This window comes from Penicillium nucicola, assembly GCF_028828085.1.
Source record: "Penicillium nucicola strain IBT 29836 chromosome Unknown utg000003l, whole genome shotgun sequence".
In the NCBI taxonomy this organism is placed as follows: domain Eukaryota; kingdom Fungi; phylum Ascomycota; class Eurotiomycetes; order Eurotiales; family Aspergillaceae; genus Penicillium; species Penicillium nucicola.
The window spans coordinates 2,180,973-2,197,096 of NW_026643127.1; the positions used below are offsets into that span (position 1 = coordinate 2,180,973).

Here is a 16,124-nt window from a genome sequence, read left to right on the forward strand (position 1 = left end):
TCTACATGCATATCCCACTCGGCTCGGATGCATGTTGCAGATCCTGCTCATTTTTTTGCCATACAGTACAGTTAAGATTGCCCACACTCGCTACACTTCTGCAGTTGAATTTAAGTGTTTTATTCTCTTTCGCATCAGCTCAGAATTGCCATGTCACTACCCTCTTTTCTGTACTCCCAGATATTTGTGGGCCTTCCCCTGCCCGACCATGACTTTACGGGTCAGACAATCGTCATTACAGGCGGAAACACTGGCCTTGGATTTGAGGCAGCTCGGTGTATGTTGAAGCTGAATGCGTCTCACATCATACTTGGAGTCAGAAATTTGTCCAAGGGCCAAGCAGCCAAGGAAGATCTGGAGAAGTCTAATGGACAAACCAGCCGAATCGATGTGTTCCATTTGGACATGGAAAACTATCAGACGGTCGTTACATTCGCCGAATTCGTATCTTCCTTGCCTCGTATTGACGTGGCAATTCTTAATGCGGGAAAGATAGCCCAACATTATTATCTTGCGGAAAAAGACGAGAGCACAATCACAGTCAATGTTGTGAGCACTATGCTTTTAGCCTTGCTACTGCTCCCTAAGCTACGCGCCTCTGCCGAAGAAGAGAAACCATGCCCTCGGCTCGTCATTGTGTCTTCCGATCGGCATGTAATGACAGACCTACCAGAGTGGAAAACCCCCAACACATTTGAGGCTTTGCGGAACAAAACCCATTATGGGCCAGATGATCGGTAACCCAATTTCCACTTCTTATGATTTGCCTTGATCTGACTCTAACACTACAAAACCCAGATACTACGCATCTAAGCTTCTTTCAGTCCTATGCATGCGACAAATGGCGAAAGAAATCGAATCAACGAACCCCAAGGTTATTGTCAATGGGCTAACACCAGGATATTGCGTCACCAACCTTGTCACAGGCGTAGAAGGATTTTGGGGCTGGCAGCTTTATCTCATGAAGCTTTCCATAGCACGTACAGCAGAGCAAGGATCTCGCACATTGGTCCACGCAGCTACCTTGGGACCCGAAGGCCATGGAAAATACTTGAATGATTGCAAGATCGATGAGTTCGTTATCACATCCCTGCAATTTATGCCTTCTAACCATGAACTAGTGGCGCACTATCCCAGTTTGTTAGAAGTGAAGAGGGAAACCAAGCTCAACAGAAGGTATGGAAGGAATTACTCGAAAAGCTGGATTGTATTGTGCCCGGAGTATCAGGGAACGTTCATTGAACTGCCTCCTATGTCCTGATCTTCAAGTAGAATACTGGACCATATACAAATTCCAAGATTGAGTTCATCAATTATGTCGGACTTTATAAAACGGTTTGATGTCAAATACAGAGCCTTGTATCTATAACTGCGCTGAAAGCAGAAACAAACATAGCTTCGGTGAACATCCGGTGAGCACGATGAATAGAATGTAGAATAGCCGAGCAGAGATATACACGAAATACTGCACGAATCGTGACATGCAATCTGCAAGGTGTCCCAGTTCGGCGGACCCGGATCCCCACGATGTCTAGGGACTATCAGAGATCAGCGACGAGGGATCAGCATGCCTTGAGCAGAGAAATACGGTAAATGTAATACCGATACGAAGCTTGAACCCGACAAGGAACTCTGTACAACACGATGTACTTCAGCTTCACTTTTCTCACATTTAATGCAAGGGCAGAGTGCTCATGACTCATTCAAGAGGCAAAAATATTATCTTACTGATGCTGCCCCGCTGAGTGCTACATAAATATTCTCATAACCATTAAGTTCTTTCTTGATATCCACTGATAAACCAAAATTCGATCGGCGTCAATGCTCTCCTTGAACGGAATTGCCTTGATCACAGGCGCAGGTAAGTATGCACTCAGTCCCCTTACTGAGTTTGGCTGAGGTTTTCTAGCTAGTGGTATTGGCCAAGAATGTGCACTGGCTTTTGCAGCCCACGGTGCGACTGGCGTTATCTTCGCCGATCTCGACCTTTCTAGAGTCCAGGTGATTGCTGCAAAGAGTGCCAGAATTGCCACAAACTCTTCATATCGTGCTCTTCCAATATCAGTCGACGTCACGGACTCGGCCCAAGTCCGAGGCATGGTCTCTCAGACCCTGTCCATGTTTGGGAAGATTGACTACAATGTCAACTGTGCTGGAGTAAGTTATGTGCAGCAATAAACAGAATCTGGGTTAACTATTCCTTATCTAGGTGTCGATGAATACTGCAATCTCTCTGGAGGATATTCCAATTGAAGAGTGGGAACGGGTCAACAGAGTAAACGTCCACGGTATTCTACACTGTATGCAAGCTGTTGGCAAGGCAATGAAATCACAGCCGCGCATCACTCTTGCTGGTCGAGATCGCCCGAGAGATGCCGGAAAGGGATCTATTGTCAATATAGGATCAATTCATTCGTTCTTATCCGCTCCCGGAACGGCCCAATACACGACTTCGAAGCACGCCATGCTAGGCTTGACACGATCTGCAGGTATGGACCAACTGACTTTCCAAATTCTGCATAAAACAAGCACAGAATTGACACATTGATCAGCTATGGACTTTGCTTCTGAAGGAATTCGAGTCAATGCAGTCTGCCCCTCTTGGGTTAATACCCCAATGATCAATGACAATAAAGAGCTTGCTCAAGTACATAAGAGGTTGACTGAAGTTGTTCCATTGGGACGAATTGCTGAGCCAGAAGAAATTGCGGATGTCGCCTTGTATCTTTGTAGCTCTATGGCTAGCTACGTGACAGGGAGTGCTTGGATGGCCGATGGGGGCTTTACTTCGTCAACTAAGCTTTAGAATCAATTTCATATCCGCCCAATCGTGTACTAGAAATTGAACATTTAAAAATTTCATATTGTGTCAATTGAAGACATAATCTAGTCTAGCCATGAAAATAGTACATCGTAGAATGCTTTGGGATCCTGGAGGAAAGGTGCATGACCAAGACCGGGGAACATGTGGAACGTGCAATTCGGTATCATGGCTGCGGCAGCAGGACCAAGCTCATTATAGTGACCCAGCTTTGCAGCAACGGTGGACGATGACCAAGCTTTGCCAAGAGCTGTAATGTCGTTCTCTCCTACCATTAGGTAGGTACGTGTCTGCAAGAGAGGCAGCTGGTAGACTATTGGCTGCGATAGTAATGCGTCAGTGACGAGGGCCATCACATATGCGTAATCAGAGCCATATTCACTGGCATAGATGTTGGCTAACATATGGACCCAAGTATCGTATTCGGGTTTCCAAGTCGCATTGTGGAAGTAGCTGGCCAATTCATACGCCTTGAGGGTGGTGAAGTTCTGCACGACCTGACTTTCATATGTTGCGTCAATGGAAAGATAGGGTACGCCTTTGGCTACCCAGTCCTCCAGACCTAGGGGATCAACCAAGATAAGCTGCTGAACCTGGGTCGGGTACATGAGACCGTAACGAGCAGCGATCATACCACCCATCGAATGGCCGATTACCGTGACTTGATTGATATTTAGCGCTGCGAGCAAGCTGTTGATATTCTCTGCTTGCTGATGTACATTATAGGAGTAGCCTTGGGGCTTACTCGACTTGCAGAAGCCGATGTCGTCAGGCAGGATTACTCGATAGCCAGCGGCGGCCATGTGGCGCGCTGTATCTGCCCAAGTAACACCGCAGAAATTTCCCCCGTGCAGCAAGACCGCTGTCTTTTCAACTTTATGCTGCTTGTGCGCTGGTATGTCCATAAACGCCATCGTAAGATTCTGGCGCTGATTGTAGAAGTTGAACAGCTTCACCGGCCAAGGGTAAGTATAGTTTGATCCATATAGACTGTCTGGTACACGGCTATTGACAATAGTGCCAATTGAGTCGAAATTAGACTGCGCAGAAACGACAGCCATGCATGACAGTATCGCTGACCAGATACCGAAGGAGAACATCATCATGTGACTGAAGGAACACCACGATAATTGATATGGGAAGAATGAAGACCCAGTGGAGTGTCTGATGCAAAGGAAATGAAGACAGCTTAGCAGTCACAAACTGGAAATGGAGGGGTAGCCCTAGAGTCAGGGGTACATGCATTGCCCGTGGTAATTGCCTACCAGCCCCAGCCTTTCCTGTTTAGCTCTTGCATACCACCGAGACAGGGGTCTTTAGTCAACTGCAATTTAACTAGTACTGTATGAACTTAGTGTGTGGCGTATACGGGGTGGTTGCTGACAGGGATTTAGGCTTCGCATTTAAGATCACCAAAAGCAATCAAATCCATCGATCCTGCTCAATTGACTAAAATTGAGGCATCTTGCGTCTAAGGGCCAGGTATGTCCACGATATTGCTTGATATCAATAAATTATGGACTGAGTGTAGTGGTTGATGGAATTCATCACGACCAAGTGTCAATTACGCCAACTATATTGCCAACCAAGCGAGAAACGAATCGCGTATTTGATAAACATATTAAAATGTGTAAACAATACCGACAATCGTTCAGTCCTCCATTCCTGGTGAAGGTCTCGGATAGCACGGGTGAATGCTCTAACCAGGCCGCGCGAGGTTATTTGATTCCGAGGCGGCAATTTCCGCCAATAGGATCATTTCTAGTGTCGGGGCTACTATGCTACGTCGCTATTCCGCCGGTAATGTACCTTTGCAAGGAAGAAGAGAATAGTCGCTGAAGATAATTCCTCTAATATCTGCCAGTTTCGCTCACCCACACATTCCACATGCAATTCAAAAAGATATTTACAAGGCTTGAAGATTTATTAACAAAGGCTCTAGAATCTCTGTACGAAACTCTTCAAGAAGTATACCATTGCTGCGTTGATTTTACCCCAGATTACTCGCCCTTCTTTGACCTATTTTGTCATCCTTTGAAGGACCTCGGATAAGTTACCTAGATTGATGATAGATAATTTAGGGGCTTAGAATGACTTATAACAGTTGTTGAAGATAAGTGTATACTAATTGATCAGACGCTTTCTATTGATACCCAAACGAAAGATCACAAAATGGCAATGGTGGTGAAAAATTGAAGAGATTCAAACAAAAACCTTCTGTATCTTCCGTTGACATACCCCACGGAGAGTGACAGAAAACATCCCCTATAAACAGACATATCATTAGCATCAGGCTGTTCAAAACCCCTGGACACGTATCATGAGAGCAACCATACCTCCAACCAGACCACCTGGTGACTGGTTATTCACCACTATTTCTTGTTGCTCCCACATGTCGCCAGATGGATTGTATTTTGGAGGATTTGGTCCCATTGAGTAGTCATAGAAATGCGGAGAAAGAATATGCGTTATTTTTCTGCTAGATTCGGCCACCTTCATCGTCTCAGAAATTTGATCATCGGAGATTGATGGTTGCAGTTCCGGCTTGGATATATTTTCCTGGACACCCTGGGAACTAGATGGGATGCGGGTACAAGGAATTTGCAAGTTATAACACGGTAAACAAGGGTCTCCGAGGTCACACTTCGTCTTTCTTTCCCGGCATCTTTGACATGCGATTGATATTCTTTTGGATATTTGAAGGGGGAATTTGTGAAGTAGGATGTGTCGACTAAGAATGTCACTAAAACAATGTCAGTGGACATATAGAAATAGACTAGGCCCAGAGAGACATCTGAATACCTTCGCGTAAAGGACCGAGAGCATACTGAGCACGTATATGACCGAATGCCTCTGTGATTAGCTTGGTGACGTGTCAAATGCTCTTTAAGTTTGAAAGAACGGGAACAGCCAGAGATATAGCAGGGAAAGGTGTTTTCTTTTTGGGTCGGTTGGTCAAACATTTTTGATATAGGCACAGGACTAGCAGAGAGAAGATACGAGGTTTTCTTTTCTTGCGAAAGAAAATAGTGGGCTATCTAGACAGAGCATTTCAAACATAAGTGGATAAAACCAAGGGTTCAGGCCACACAAAGACCGCAAAGTTCAGCCAAAAAGTTAAGAAGCAGACCGCAGGTTAGCCCAGAGTCTGTTATGAGCTATCACAATCAAGTATCAAGAAGGGTCTACTAGTAGTCTTTTGGTAATAAATTGACTCCTTACTGTTAATTTTCATTATTTTACTTCTCTGTTCAATAGAACAGTCCACCTGAGACTCAAAAGTTCAATTGAGCGCATAACAGAGCAGATCGATCTCGGTAACGTTAGTAATCAACTAGCCAACCTAGGAACAACCTTGGAACACTTTCCGTCAGAACTGAGGTCTAGAGCTAAAAAGTAGAAATAAATTTCGAACCTTCATTTCAGGATACATGTGCGTTATTTTACGGCCTCAATTAGCTGAATTATTACAACATTCCATTTATCACAACATCAAGAAAACAACTGCAGGATTCAAGGCTGCATATACGGTGTAGCGGTAAGGCGATTATAATACACAGTACACATGCGTATCAATACGAATACAGTACATATGGTATTCATAGATAAACTTTGATCTTCATGCTTTAATTGGGGCAGAGTGGACTATCGTTTGCTTTCCAAGTAGAATGATTGGAGAAAGCCGAGGTACTAGAAGATAATCATCATCATTAGCTCCACTGTGAGTATGTGGCTTCGAAGTCAAAATCCACAGCCCTAGGCATCTGGATCGGATTGCCGACTCGCAAACCTGCATATGTACATAAGTCTGCATATCGATGACCAAAAACAAAATGATAGCTGAGAACATGACCCCAAAATCCTGTTTTTGAGACACCGAGTCGGAGCTGGAACATGTAGATCCTGTCCAGCATCCTGTTCATGCAATGATCTTGACGTCAAATAGATCGGTTTCTTGATCACGTTAATTATTTCAATCACAAAACTCAAAATCTTGCAGGGGAGTTACCTGGAGATCTTTGAAGGAGCGGTGTCAGCTCGCATATTGGCGTGGAGACTTTCATCGAAGACGAGATACACCGGTGGTCTCGATTGATCTACCAGCACATGGGACCAACTATTTGCAGTTTCATGTACCAAAATCTAGAGCGTTACTTATAAGTAAACTGCGGCTGATACATCATAGCTGTAAGATCAGATGGGCGCGAGCTGGAAGACCTGATGAACTATCACACTTCAGACTTGGGTTCAATTACGTTTATCTGCAGCCACAAGCTTATCCTTTATCTTATTATACCGAATAGTTCGATTTAGCTTGCACCGAATCTTTCAACATTATTATCCTCGCCTTCGTGTCAGACTATCGGAGCCAACAGCCAACAATATGTCATCTACACCTCAATCTCCTTCAAGTTTAACCACCAACGAAGACGGCGTGTACACCACTGACAGTAGTGAGCCTGTAAGTAAATCCGATAAAGTCAACAGTGAAGCAAAAATCTAATACACGGTTAAGGATACATACGATGGAGTAGCAGTGGTGGGAATGGGTTGCCGTGTTGCCGGAGGGGTTGAGAGCCCTGAACAGCTCTGGGAGTTCTTGCTGGCCCAAAAAGATGGCTCCAGTGAAGTCCCCCCAGCTAGATGGGAGCCATATTACAACCGAGATCCTCGAAACAAACAGATATTGAAAAAAGCCATCACTGGTGGATATTTTGTCAAGAACCTGGACGATTTTGATCCTCAGTTCTTTGGGATCTCGCCCAAAGAGGCCGAGCAAATGGATCCACAGCAGCGTGTCTCGCTTGAGGTTGCTTGGGAGGCATTGCAAGACGCTGGAATTCCAGCAAAATCTCTCAAAGGAACCAATACCTCCGTCTTTTGGGGAGTCAATTCCGACGATTTTTCCAAATTGCTTCTTGAAGACCTTCCGAATGTTGATGCTTGGATGGGAATTGGAACAGCCTACTGCGGAGTACCAAATCGTATCTCTTATCATCTCGATTTGATGGGGCCAAGCGTTGCTGTTGATGCTGCCTGTGCCTCTTCTCTTGTTGCCGTTCATAACGGTGTCTCCGCCATCTTGAATGGAGAATCCAACATTTCCATTGTTGGCGGCGTGAATGCACTTTATGGCCCTGGCCTGACTACTGTTCTGCAAAGAGCTGGTGCTCTAGCACTGGACGGCCGTTGCCGCTCATTCGATGATGGTGCAGTGGGATACGGTCGTGGAGAGGGAGCAGGGGCTGTCGTTTTGAAGCACCATGGCCAGGCCATCAGAGAAGGTGACCACATTCTTGGAATTGTCAGGGGCTCGGCTATAGCCCATGATGGCAAGACACATGGAATCATGGCCCCAAATGCTGTTTCACAAACACTGGTTGCAAAGAATGCATTGCAGGTCGCCAACCTCGAAGCCAGCAGTATTCAATATGTTGAAGCTCATGCAACATCGACTCCATTAGGTGACCCAACAGAGGTGTCAGCTATCAGTGCTGTGTATGGACTAAACATTGATCGTCCATGCTACATAGGCTCCATTAAACCAAATATTGGACATCTGGAGGCAGGTGCTGGTGTCATGGGCCTGATAAAAGCGGTTCTTACGGTTGAAAAAGGAATATTACTCCCTCAGACAAATCTCAAAACTCTGAACAGCCGTGTCAACTGGAAAACATCTGGCTTGGAAGTCGTTCAAACACCAAAGGCCTGGCCAGAAACTGATGCACCACGCCGAGCAGCTGTGTGCTCTTACGGATACGGCGGAACAGTCTCCCATGCTATACTGGAACAATACCAGGGAACACCCATCCAGGGTATTCCCATGACATATGAACGCAAAGACCTAATACTGCTTGTGTCGGCGCCCCAGAAGAAACGGCTACCCCTTGTTGCTGAGTCTCTCTGGTCTTGGTTCAAGTCAAATGCAACCAAAGAGAACTTGGCGAGCATCTGCACCACCCTGGCAACACGTCGTGATCACTACGAGTTTCGTGTGTCAGCCGTTATCAATGATGTTGATGAAGCCATAGAAGCTCTTGACAGACTTCGCCAAGCATCCATGAACAAGTGGATGACTGAAAGCCGTTGTCTACCTCAAGATCTGAGCAAAGAAACCGTATGGATATTCTCAGGTCATGGTGCCCAGTGGAACGAGATGGGCCAAGAGTTGCTTGCCAGCAACGAGGCATTCTGCAAGGCAATTGAACCCCTAGATGAGGTGGTGCAGAAAGAGATCGACTCGTCCCCTATTGAGTGGCTGCGCAATGGCGACTTCCAGTCTACCGACCGCATCCAAATATTGACATATGTCATGCAAGTTGGAATAGCTGCGGTCCTTCAAAGCCAAGGTGTATTCCCCGATGCAATTATTGGCCACTCGGTTGGCGAGATTGCGGCTAGTGTTGTCGCTGGTGCAATCTCACCAGTGGAGGGTGCCTTGGTTGTCACTCGGCGAGCGGTTCTGTACCGCCAGCTCATGGGCCAAGGAGCTATGCTTTTGGTCAATAAGTCCCCGGGTGATGTCAGTCAGGATATTCAAGGCCACGAGGACGTGGTTGTAGCAATCAATTCCTCGCCGTCATCTTGTGTTATTGCGGGCGCTAAAGACGAGATCGCGACGATCGCCGATGTATACAAGCAACAGGATGTTAAGGTATTCCCTGTACGAACAGACGTCGGATTTCACAGTCCCATGATGAAATCTCTCGGGGAGCCTTTGATTGGTGCCCTTCAACATGTTATTCACCCAGCCAAGCCTTCGGTGAAGCTATACTCGACGGCTCTTGCGGATCCCCGGGGCCAGAATCTGCGAGATGCAGAATATTGGGTGACAAACATGATCAATCCGGTCAGATTGACAGATGCAGTGAATGGCGCCGTAGAAGATGGATATAGAGTGTTCTTGGAGGTGGCAAGTCATCCCATCATATCACACTCGGTAACCGAGACCTTGTTAGACAGCGGGATAGACGACTTTTTGGTTGCATCCACTCTGCGAAGAGATCAACCGGCCGAAAAAAACATTCTCAATTGTCTCGGTCAGCTCCATTGCAGTGGTGCGGATGTTGATTGGAAGGCGCAAATGCCAGGTCCTTGGGCTGGAGGACTGCCAACAGGACCGTGGCTTCATCAGCCAATATTGCCCAAGATCTCATCAATTGCCACCAATATGGGCATACATGATGTCAACCAGCATAGCCTCGCTGGACACCGCATTGCCATTGCCGGAACTGATACCGTGGCCTACACCAGTTTACTGGACAAGGATTGCAAACCTTTCCCTGGAGACCACCCTGTCTCTGGCACTGAAATTGTTCCTGCGGCTTGTCTTTTGAACACTTTCTTCAAAAGCACAAATGGAAGACACCTAAAGGATGTCCAGTTGAAAGTTCCTGTGGTCATTGATGTTCCAAGAACAGTCCAAGTTGTCATCCAAGAACATCAAGCAAAGATCATGTCTCAACTTAGTTGCACCGAGAATGCCGATGACCATTCATGGCTTACTCACACCACCTCGTCGTGGAGTACCACTTGTGACTTGAATGAGGAGAAGATTGATCTAGGTAAATCCGGATGTCGATCTGGCAAACGGAATCCAGACGGCTTCACCATCGACTATTTAGCCAGTGTGGGAGTATCTGCCATGGGCTTCCCCTGGAAGGTGCTTGAGCACTATGGGGATTCAACAGAGATGCTCGCAAGAGTTGATATGGCACCAGGTCTAGATGTACCTGATTGGGATCAATCATCATGGGCACCACTCATGGATGCCGCGACTTCTATTGGATCTTGTATCTTCTTTCAAGAACCTCGTTTGCGAATGCCGTCGCAGGTTAAGCAGGTCGACATTTTCACGGAAAAGAACCCACCAAAGCTCGGTTGGGTCTATGTTCAGAGAGATTGCAGCAATGAGTCTTGCTCACATGTTCGTATTCTTGATGACCAGGGCGAAGTTCTTGTAAAATTTACCTCGATGCAATTCTCCGAGATTGAAGGTAGCCCAGACTCTAAAAAGCCAGTGTGTAACTTGGTTCATCGAGTTTCCTGGCCTCCAGTTCAGCCAGCCGAAGAGCCTCTCCGAGTTGAACAAGTGATTTTGGTGTCAAGTGATGCTTCCTTAATGCAAAAGTATGCAGACTCTCTTCCTGATCATGTCAAATCGCTTCAAGTCTCAGGGCCAGAGGAACTCCAGTCCATATCAGGCGAATCTTTTGCAGAGGGGACAGTGATTGCATACATCCCAGTCGAGGTTTCGTCCACTGCAGAGGTTTTTGAAGCTACTGAGAACCACACTTGGCAACTCCTTCAAATCATGAAGTGCACTATTCAGTCTTGTGCTCCAATTAGGGTGTTTGTTTTAACAACGAACGTCATGCAAGGTCAGTCACCGGCGGCACTTGCAAATGCTCCATTAGTGGGCCTTAGCAGAGTGATTGCAAGTGAACATCCAGACGACTTCGGTGGTCTTATTGATGGTGAATATCACTCGGTTTCTCTCACGACCATGAAGTACATTCGGGATGCGGATGTTGTTCGTATTCTTGATGGCGTACCACGCACCGCCAGACTGCGTACTCTTCCGACAGAGCTTCGTACCCAGTCAGTATCCCGCTCTCTTCCTTGTCCCCAAGGAACCTACCTAATTACAGGTGGCGTGGGCGCTCTCGGGCTTGCAACTGCAGAATTTCTAGTGAACAATGGAGCTCGACGACTGGTTTTACTATCCCGTCGCCAGCTTCCACCGCGGAAAACCTGGAATGATGCACAAGAGGACTTTCGGTCAATTATCAGCAAGATACAGGACTTGGAACAGCGGGGTGTTTCGGTTCATGCACTGGCCATTGATATTGGTGTCCCAAATGCAACGGACGAGCTACTTAGTGCTTTGCAACTACTTGATCTTCCACCGGTTTTGGGTGTTGTTCATGCAGCTGGTATTTTGGAGAATGAGTTAATACTGGAAAGCACACAGGCTGCATTCCATCGAGTCTTTTCTCCGAAGATTAATGGTGCCCTAGTCCTACACAAAGCCTTCCCTCCAGGTAGTCTTGATTTTTTCATGCTATTCTCTTCTTGTGGGCAACTGCTCGGATTCCCGGGACAGGGCTCGTACGGAAGTGCAAACGCCTTCCTGGACACATTGGCCACCCATCGCCGAAGCCTTGGCGAGAATTCAGTCGCCTTCCAGTGGACTTCCTGGAAAGAAATGGGGATGGGAAGTGACTCTGAGTTTGTAGCCGCAGAACTAGAAGGGAAGGGGGTTACGGATATCACACAAAGCGAAGCTTTCCAGGCTTGGACTCATCTCGCACAATATGACTTAGACCATGGAGTTGTGCTTCGCACACGAATGCTTGACTCGAGCGAACCAGTTCCTTCTCCTGTTTTGCAGGAGATTATTACTAGATCCTTGGGTGTCAACACTGGTAGCGAGGGATCCTGCAAAATGGAGGCCGCCGACACAATTCCTGCGTCTGGGCCTGAGCTCAGGAGCTACCTCGATGGGCACATTCGATCATGTGTTGCTACTGTGCTCCAAATGTCCCCGGATGATGTGGATTCTAGAGCTGCAATGAGTGATCTTGGTCTAGATTCTGTCATGAGTGTTGCCTTTAGACGACAACTCCAGCAGACTTTGAAGGTACCTGTTCCCCCAACGGTGGCCTGGAATCATCCTACCGTGAAGCATTTAGTTGAATGGTTTACTAAGAAACTAAGCCAACCCCATGTCTGATAGCTATCTAGCAACTGTCAAGCTTACTTCAAATTGAAATCAAAAGATGCTTTATTTATCATCATATCAGGCAGCAACATTATTGAATTCGAAGCAACTAATAAAGTCATCGAAGATGTTCTGGCTTGCTCACGAGGCTTCCTATAATTCTTTTCTACTGAGAGTCTGAAACTTCTCTCACATTGAATCGGATCATGCTTGCAAATCTACCTTCACGGGTATTGAACATCCTCATCAATTTAGGAGGAGACGGCCAAATACTAAGCCAATTCAATGACATGTTTCATTCTACTACTATACACAAAGAGCTCACATTCACTTCTGCGGCTCTGATTTCTAGCCAGCTTTTTATTTTCAGCTTGGTAGGCTTCTATTCTGTCCTCGTCACCAGGTTACCCTCATTGATTCTGATTTTTGACCAGGTGCATTATCTTCTTGGTCATACAGCAAAAATTTTGTTGATCATTGAAATTGCTCGAAAAGATGAGGCTCTTTCAGATCAAGACAGTGAGAGAAAACGACCTCTCACCTTCCGATCAATCTCCAAAGCCGTACGTGTCGTGTACAGGACGCAGAAACTTTACACATTCTCTCGTACACTTTCAATAGCTATTTTCTATGCGGTTACCCATTATGCGATCCGAGTTGGCTTGGAGATAGCAATTTTTAGACACAAATTGCTGATGCCATTGGCATACGCCTGTTCCTCAGTTCTCTTGTGCAAGCTTCATTTGGCATGGACCTGTGCTACTATCTCAGCACATCGACCTCGAATACTTTCATTGACGGGAAATGCAAACTACAGACAATTGAAGTGTTTGGCATTCCGCAGCTTCACTTATGGGATATGTCAAGCCTTGACGTATGGGGCTCAAAGTCTAATACAAGAGTCATTGATTCCCGCAGGGAAGGATACAACAGTATCCACGAGCAGGCAAGCCAGTGTGGAGATTCTTGGAGTGATTCTCATCCTTGCATTTCGCTTCTTGGGACTGCTACCAGCGTCTGTTAATCTCATATTGACCGAAATAAGTGTTTTGCCGAGAAATTTGGAAACAATTATTCCTTCGACAAAGCAACGTGGATCAACAATTGCAGAGCTGCTCGGAGGAGAAAGAGCTCCGCAGAGATCTGCAACACGAGGCATTGTATTCACAAAGTTTGGCGTGACCCAATTCATGTGGCTAATTGAGTTCCATTTGAAAATGTGTTTTGTCCTCATAGTCATCGAGTTAATCACGCCGATTGTCATTCTCGGCATTCTCTAAATCAGAATTCCGAATATCAATGTTCAACTTTCCACTTTTCAGCCCGAAGCTTCCACTAAAACTGCTCCTATTTCCAATTGACCAAAAATCACTAGATCTTGGATGGGTTCGCGCTCACCTCCTTTCCTATGTGGAGCACAGCCGATCCACTTCATCACCTCTCCCCACTCTCTATACTTGACTAGTAGGAAAGGTGCATCACGCAGATCTAGTCTATCAAGAAACCCACAATTATCTCAGATACAGGCTGATCCTGCAAGCTAAGAAACAATACCATACCATACAGCTGTTCATTTGCCTCACATATGCATCATGTGGAATGCATCATGCAGCGCTAAAGTCAGATCGTGGAACTAGCGCCGACTACCAGCTGATCGCCCATGATCACCCTTGATCGACCCGAGCAGGGTGTGAGCACGGTGAATGGGACATCTGCCATTTTTGTGCTTAAATAAAGTCCAAGACCGTTCCTCCTCAGCCCGTCGACATCCTCATTTTACCATGTCTTACTCGCTAGCACGAATTATACCAGGCACCAATGTTAGGTTCCCTGACAGGTCTTCTCTTAGGCACAATTCCGGTTCTTCAATTCCCTCTTGTCCTTCCACATCTTCTATCCAGCCGGGTATATCGTCCATGTCACGGATTCTACCAAGTACGACATTTGGAAAGGTAGCTCGGTGGCTATCCAAAGGCCGACTATGTCGATTCCCAGAAGAAAAACCGGGCTTTCAACTTCCGCGAGAGTATCAATACAATGGTAATTCTCAGTCTTCTACCTTTGTCCTGGATATGCATAAAGAAACATTGAGCAACGAAGATCACCATTCCGGCATCCATTCGGGGACACCGCCGAGTCAAACCCTAAATCCTGAGATCAGACCAGACGGCACGATCTTGGTGTCATGGTATGACCCCCAAGACCAAGATAATCCACACTATTGGCCATTATGGATAAAGTTCATGGTTCATTTTCAGATCAACTTCTATACATTTATTGTATACATGTCCTCCTCAATCTTCTCGGCTGCCCAGCCTGAATTTATGGAAACATATGGAGTGCCTTCATCAGTAGGCTCACTTGGCCTAGCACTTGTTCTTTTTGGATAACGTGGTCGGCAAGCGAGTGGGCCATGTAAGCGAGTGGGCCACCCAACCACTTTTTCGCATCCCGGTCTATCTATCTGTTTTCTATCAACCACCATGCCTCCAATTCGCGTCAGATCGAGCCAAAATTCCGTTCAGCAAGAAGGCCGTATCCTACTTGCTATACAGGCTATCAAGAGTAAAGAGATTAGCACTATTAGGCAGGCCGCAGACCAATTTCAGGTCCCCCGCACTACGCTCACGCGTCGACTACGCGGAACTACAAACCGCGCTGAATCTCGCGCAAATTGTCATAAAATGACACAAATTGAAGAGGAACTACTTCAGCAGCGGATACTATCGCTAGATCTACGTGGAGCAGCCCCTACACAAGCTCACGTACGAGAAATGGCGAATATCCTACTCGCGAAGCGTGGTTCTACCCCCATCCAAACCGTCGGCGAAAAATGGGTATATAACTTCACCCAACGCCATCCAGAGCTTTGTTCTCGCCTTTCACGACGATACGACTACCAGCGGGCACAGCAAGAGGATCCAAAGATTATTCAAGAGTGGTTCAACACTGTGCAAGCCACGATTCAGCAATACGGTATCCTTTCGGACGATATCTATAACTTTGACGAGACTGGCTTCGCAATGGGCCTTTGTGCGAATCAAAAAGTGATTACCCGATCAGAATACTACGGTCGGAGATCAGTTTTACAGCCAGGAAACCGTGAGTGGGTAACTGCAATCGAGTCAGTTAACGCTTCGGGGTGGGCGCTTCCACCGACCCTTATTTTTAAGGGTAAGCAATACAATCAAGCGTGGTTTAAAGACCTTCCACGCGACTGGCGTATCGAAGTTAGTGCGAACGGGTGGACGTCCGATAAGATCGGCCTTCGCTGGCTTCAAAAGCAATTTATTCCGTCGACAAATAGTCGTACGCATGGAAAATATCGACTCTTAGTCCTCGACGGACACGGAAGCCATCTTACGCCAGAATTCGATCAACTTTGCGCGGATCACGATATTATACCAATCTGTATGCCAGCGCATTCATCGCATCTTTTACAGCCTCTTGATATCGGATGTTTCGCGGTTTTAAAGCAATCGTACGGTACCTTAGTCGGTAACAAAATACGGCTCGGGATCAACCATATCGACAAGCTTAACTTCCTCCTAGCATATCCACAAGCTCGTGTCAACGCAT

General features: G+C 46.4%; 4 protein-coding genes across 4 annotated transcripts; 3 read left to right on the top strand and 1 right to left on the bottom strand.

Moving 5' to 3' along the window:
• Window positions 1–150: 150 nt before the first annotated feature.
• On the top strand, window positions 151–1,242 carry N7511_004376 (uncharacterized protein; the record flags this gene model as incomplete). The annotated part of the gene is made up of 3 exons (XM_057126801.1): window positions 151–737; window positions 799–1,074; window positions 1,122–1,242. 3 exons carry the CDS (start codon window positions 151–153, stop codon window positions 1,240–1,242), a joined length of 984 nt encoding a protein of 327 aa, XP_056985691.1.
• Window positions 1,243–1,821: 579 nt separating this feature from the next.
• Window positions 1,822–2,806, top strand: N7511_004377 (SDR family NAD(P)-dependent oxidoreductase; the record flags this gene model as incomplete). The annotated part of the gene is made up of 4 exons (XM_057126802.1): window positions 1,822–1,861; window positions 1,910–2,157; window positions 2,210–2,489; window positions 2,553–2,806. 4 exons carry the CDS (start codon window positions 1,822–1,824, stop codon window positions 2,804–2,806), a joined length of 822 nt encoding a protein of 273 aa, XP_056985692.1.
• Window positions 2,807–2,886: 80 nt separating this feature from the next.
• On the bottom strand, window positions 2,887–3,927 carry N7511_004378 (alpha/beta fold hydrolase; the record flags this gene model as incomplete). The annotated part of the gene is made up of 1 exon (XM_057126803.1): window positions 2,887–3,927. One exon carries the CDS (start codon window positions 3,925–3,927, stop codon window positions 2,887–2,889), a length of 1,041 nt encoding a protein of 346 aa, XP_056985693.1.
• Window positions 3,928–7,205: 3,278 nt separating this feature from the next.
• On the top strand, window positions 7,206–12,557 carry N7511_004379 (type I polyketide synthase; the record flags this gene model as incomplete). The annotated part of the gene is made up of 2 exons (XM_057126804.1): window positions 7,206–7,283; window positions 7,338–12,557. 2 exons carry the CDS (start codon window positions 7,206–7,208, stop codon window positions 12,555–12,557), a joined length of 5,298 nt encoding a protein of 1,765 aa, XP_056985694.1.
• Between the last annotated feature and the right edge of the window lie 3,567 nt (window positions 12,558–16,124).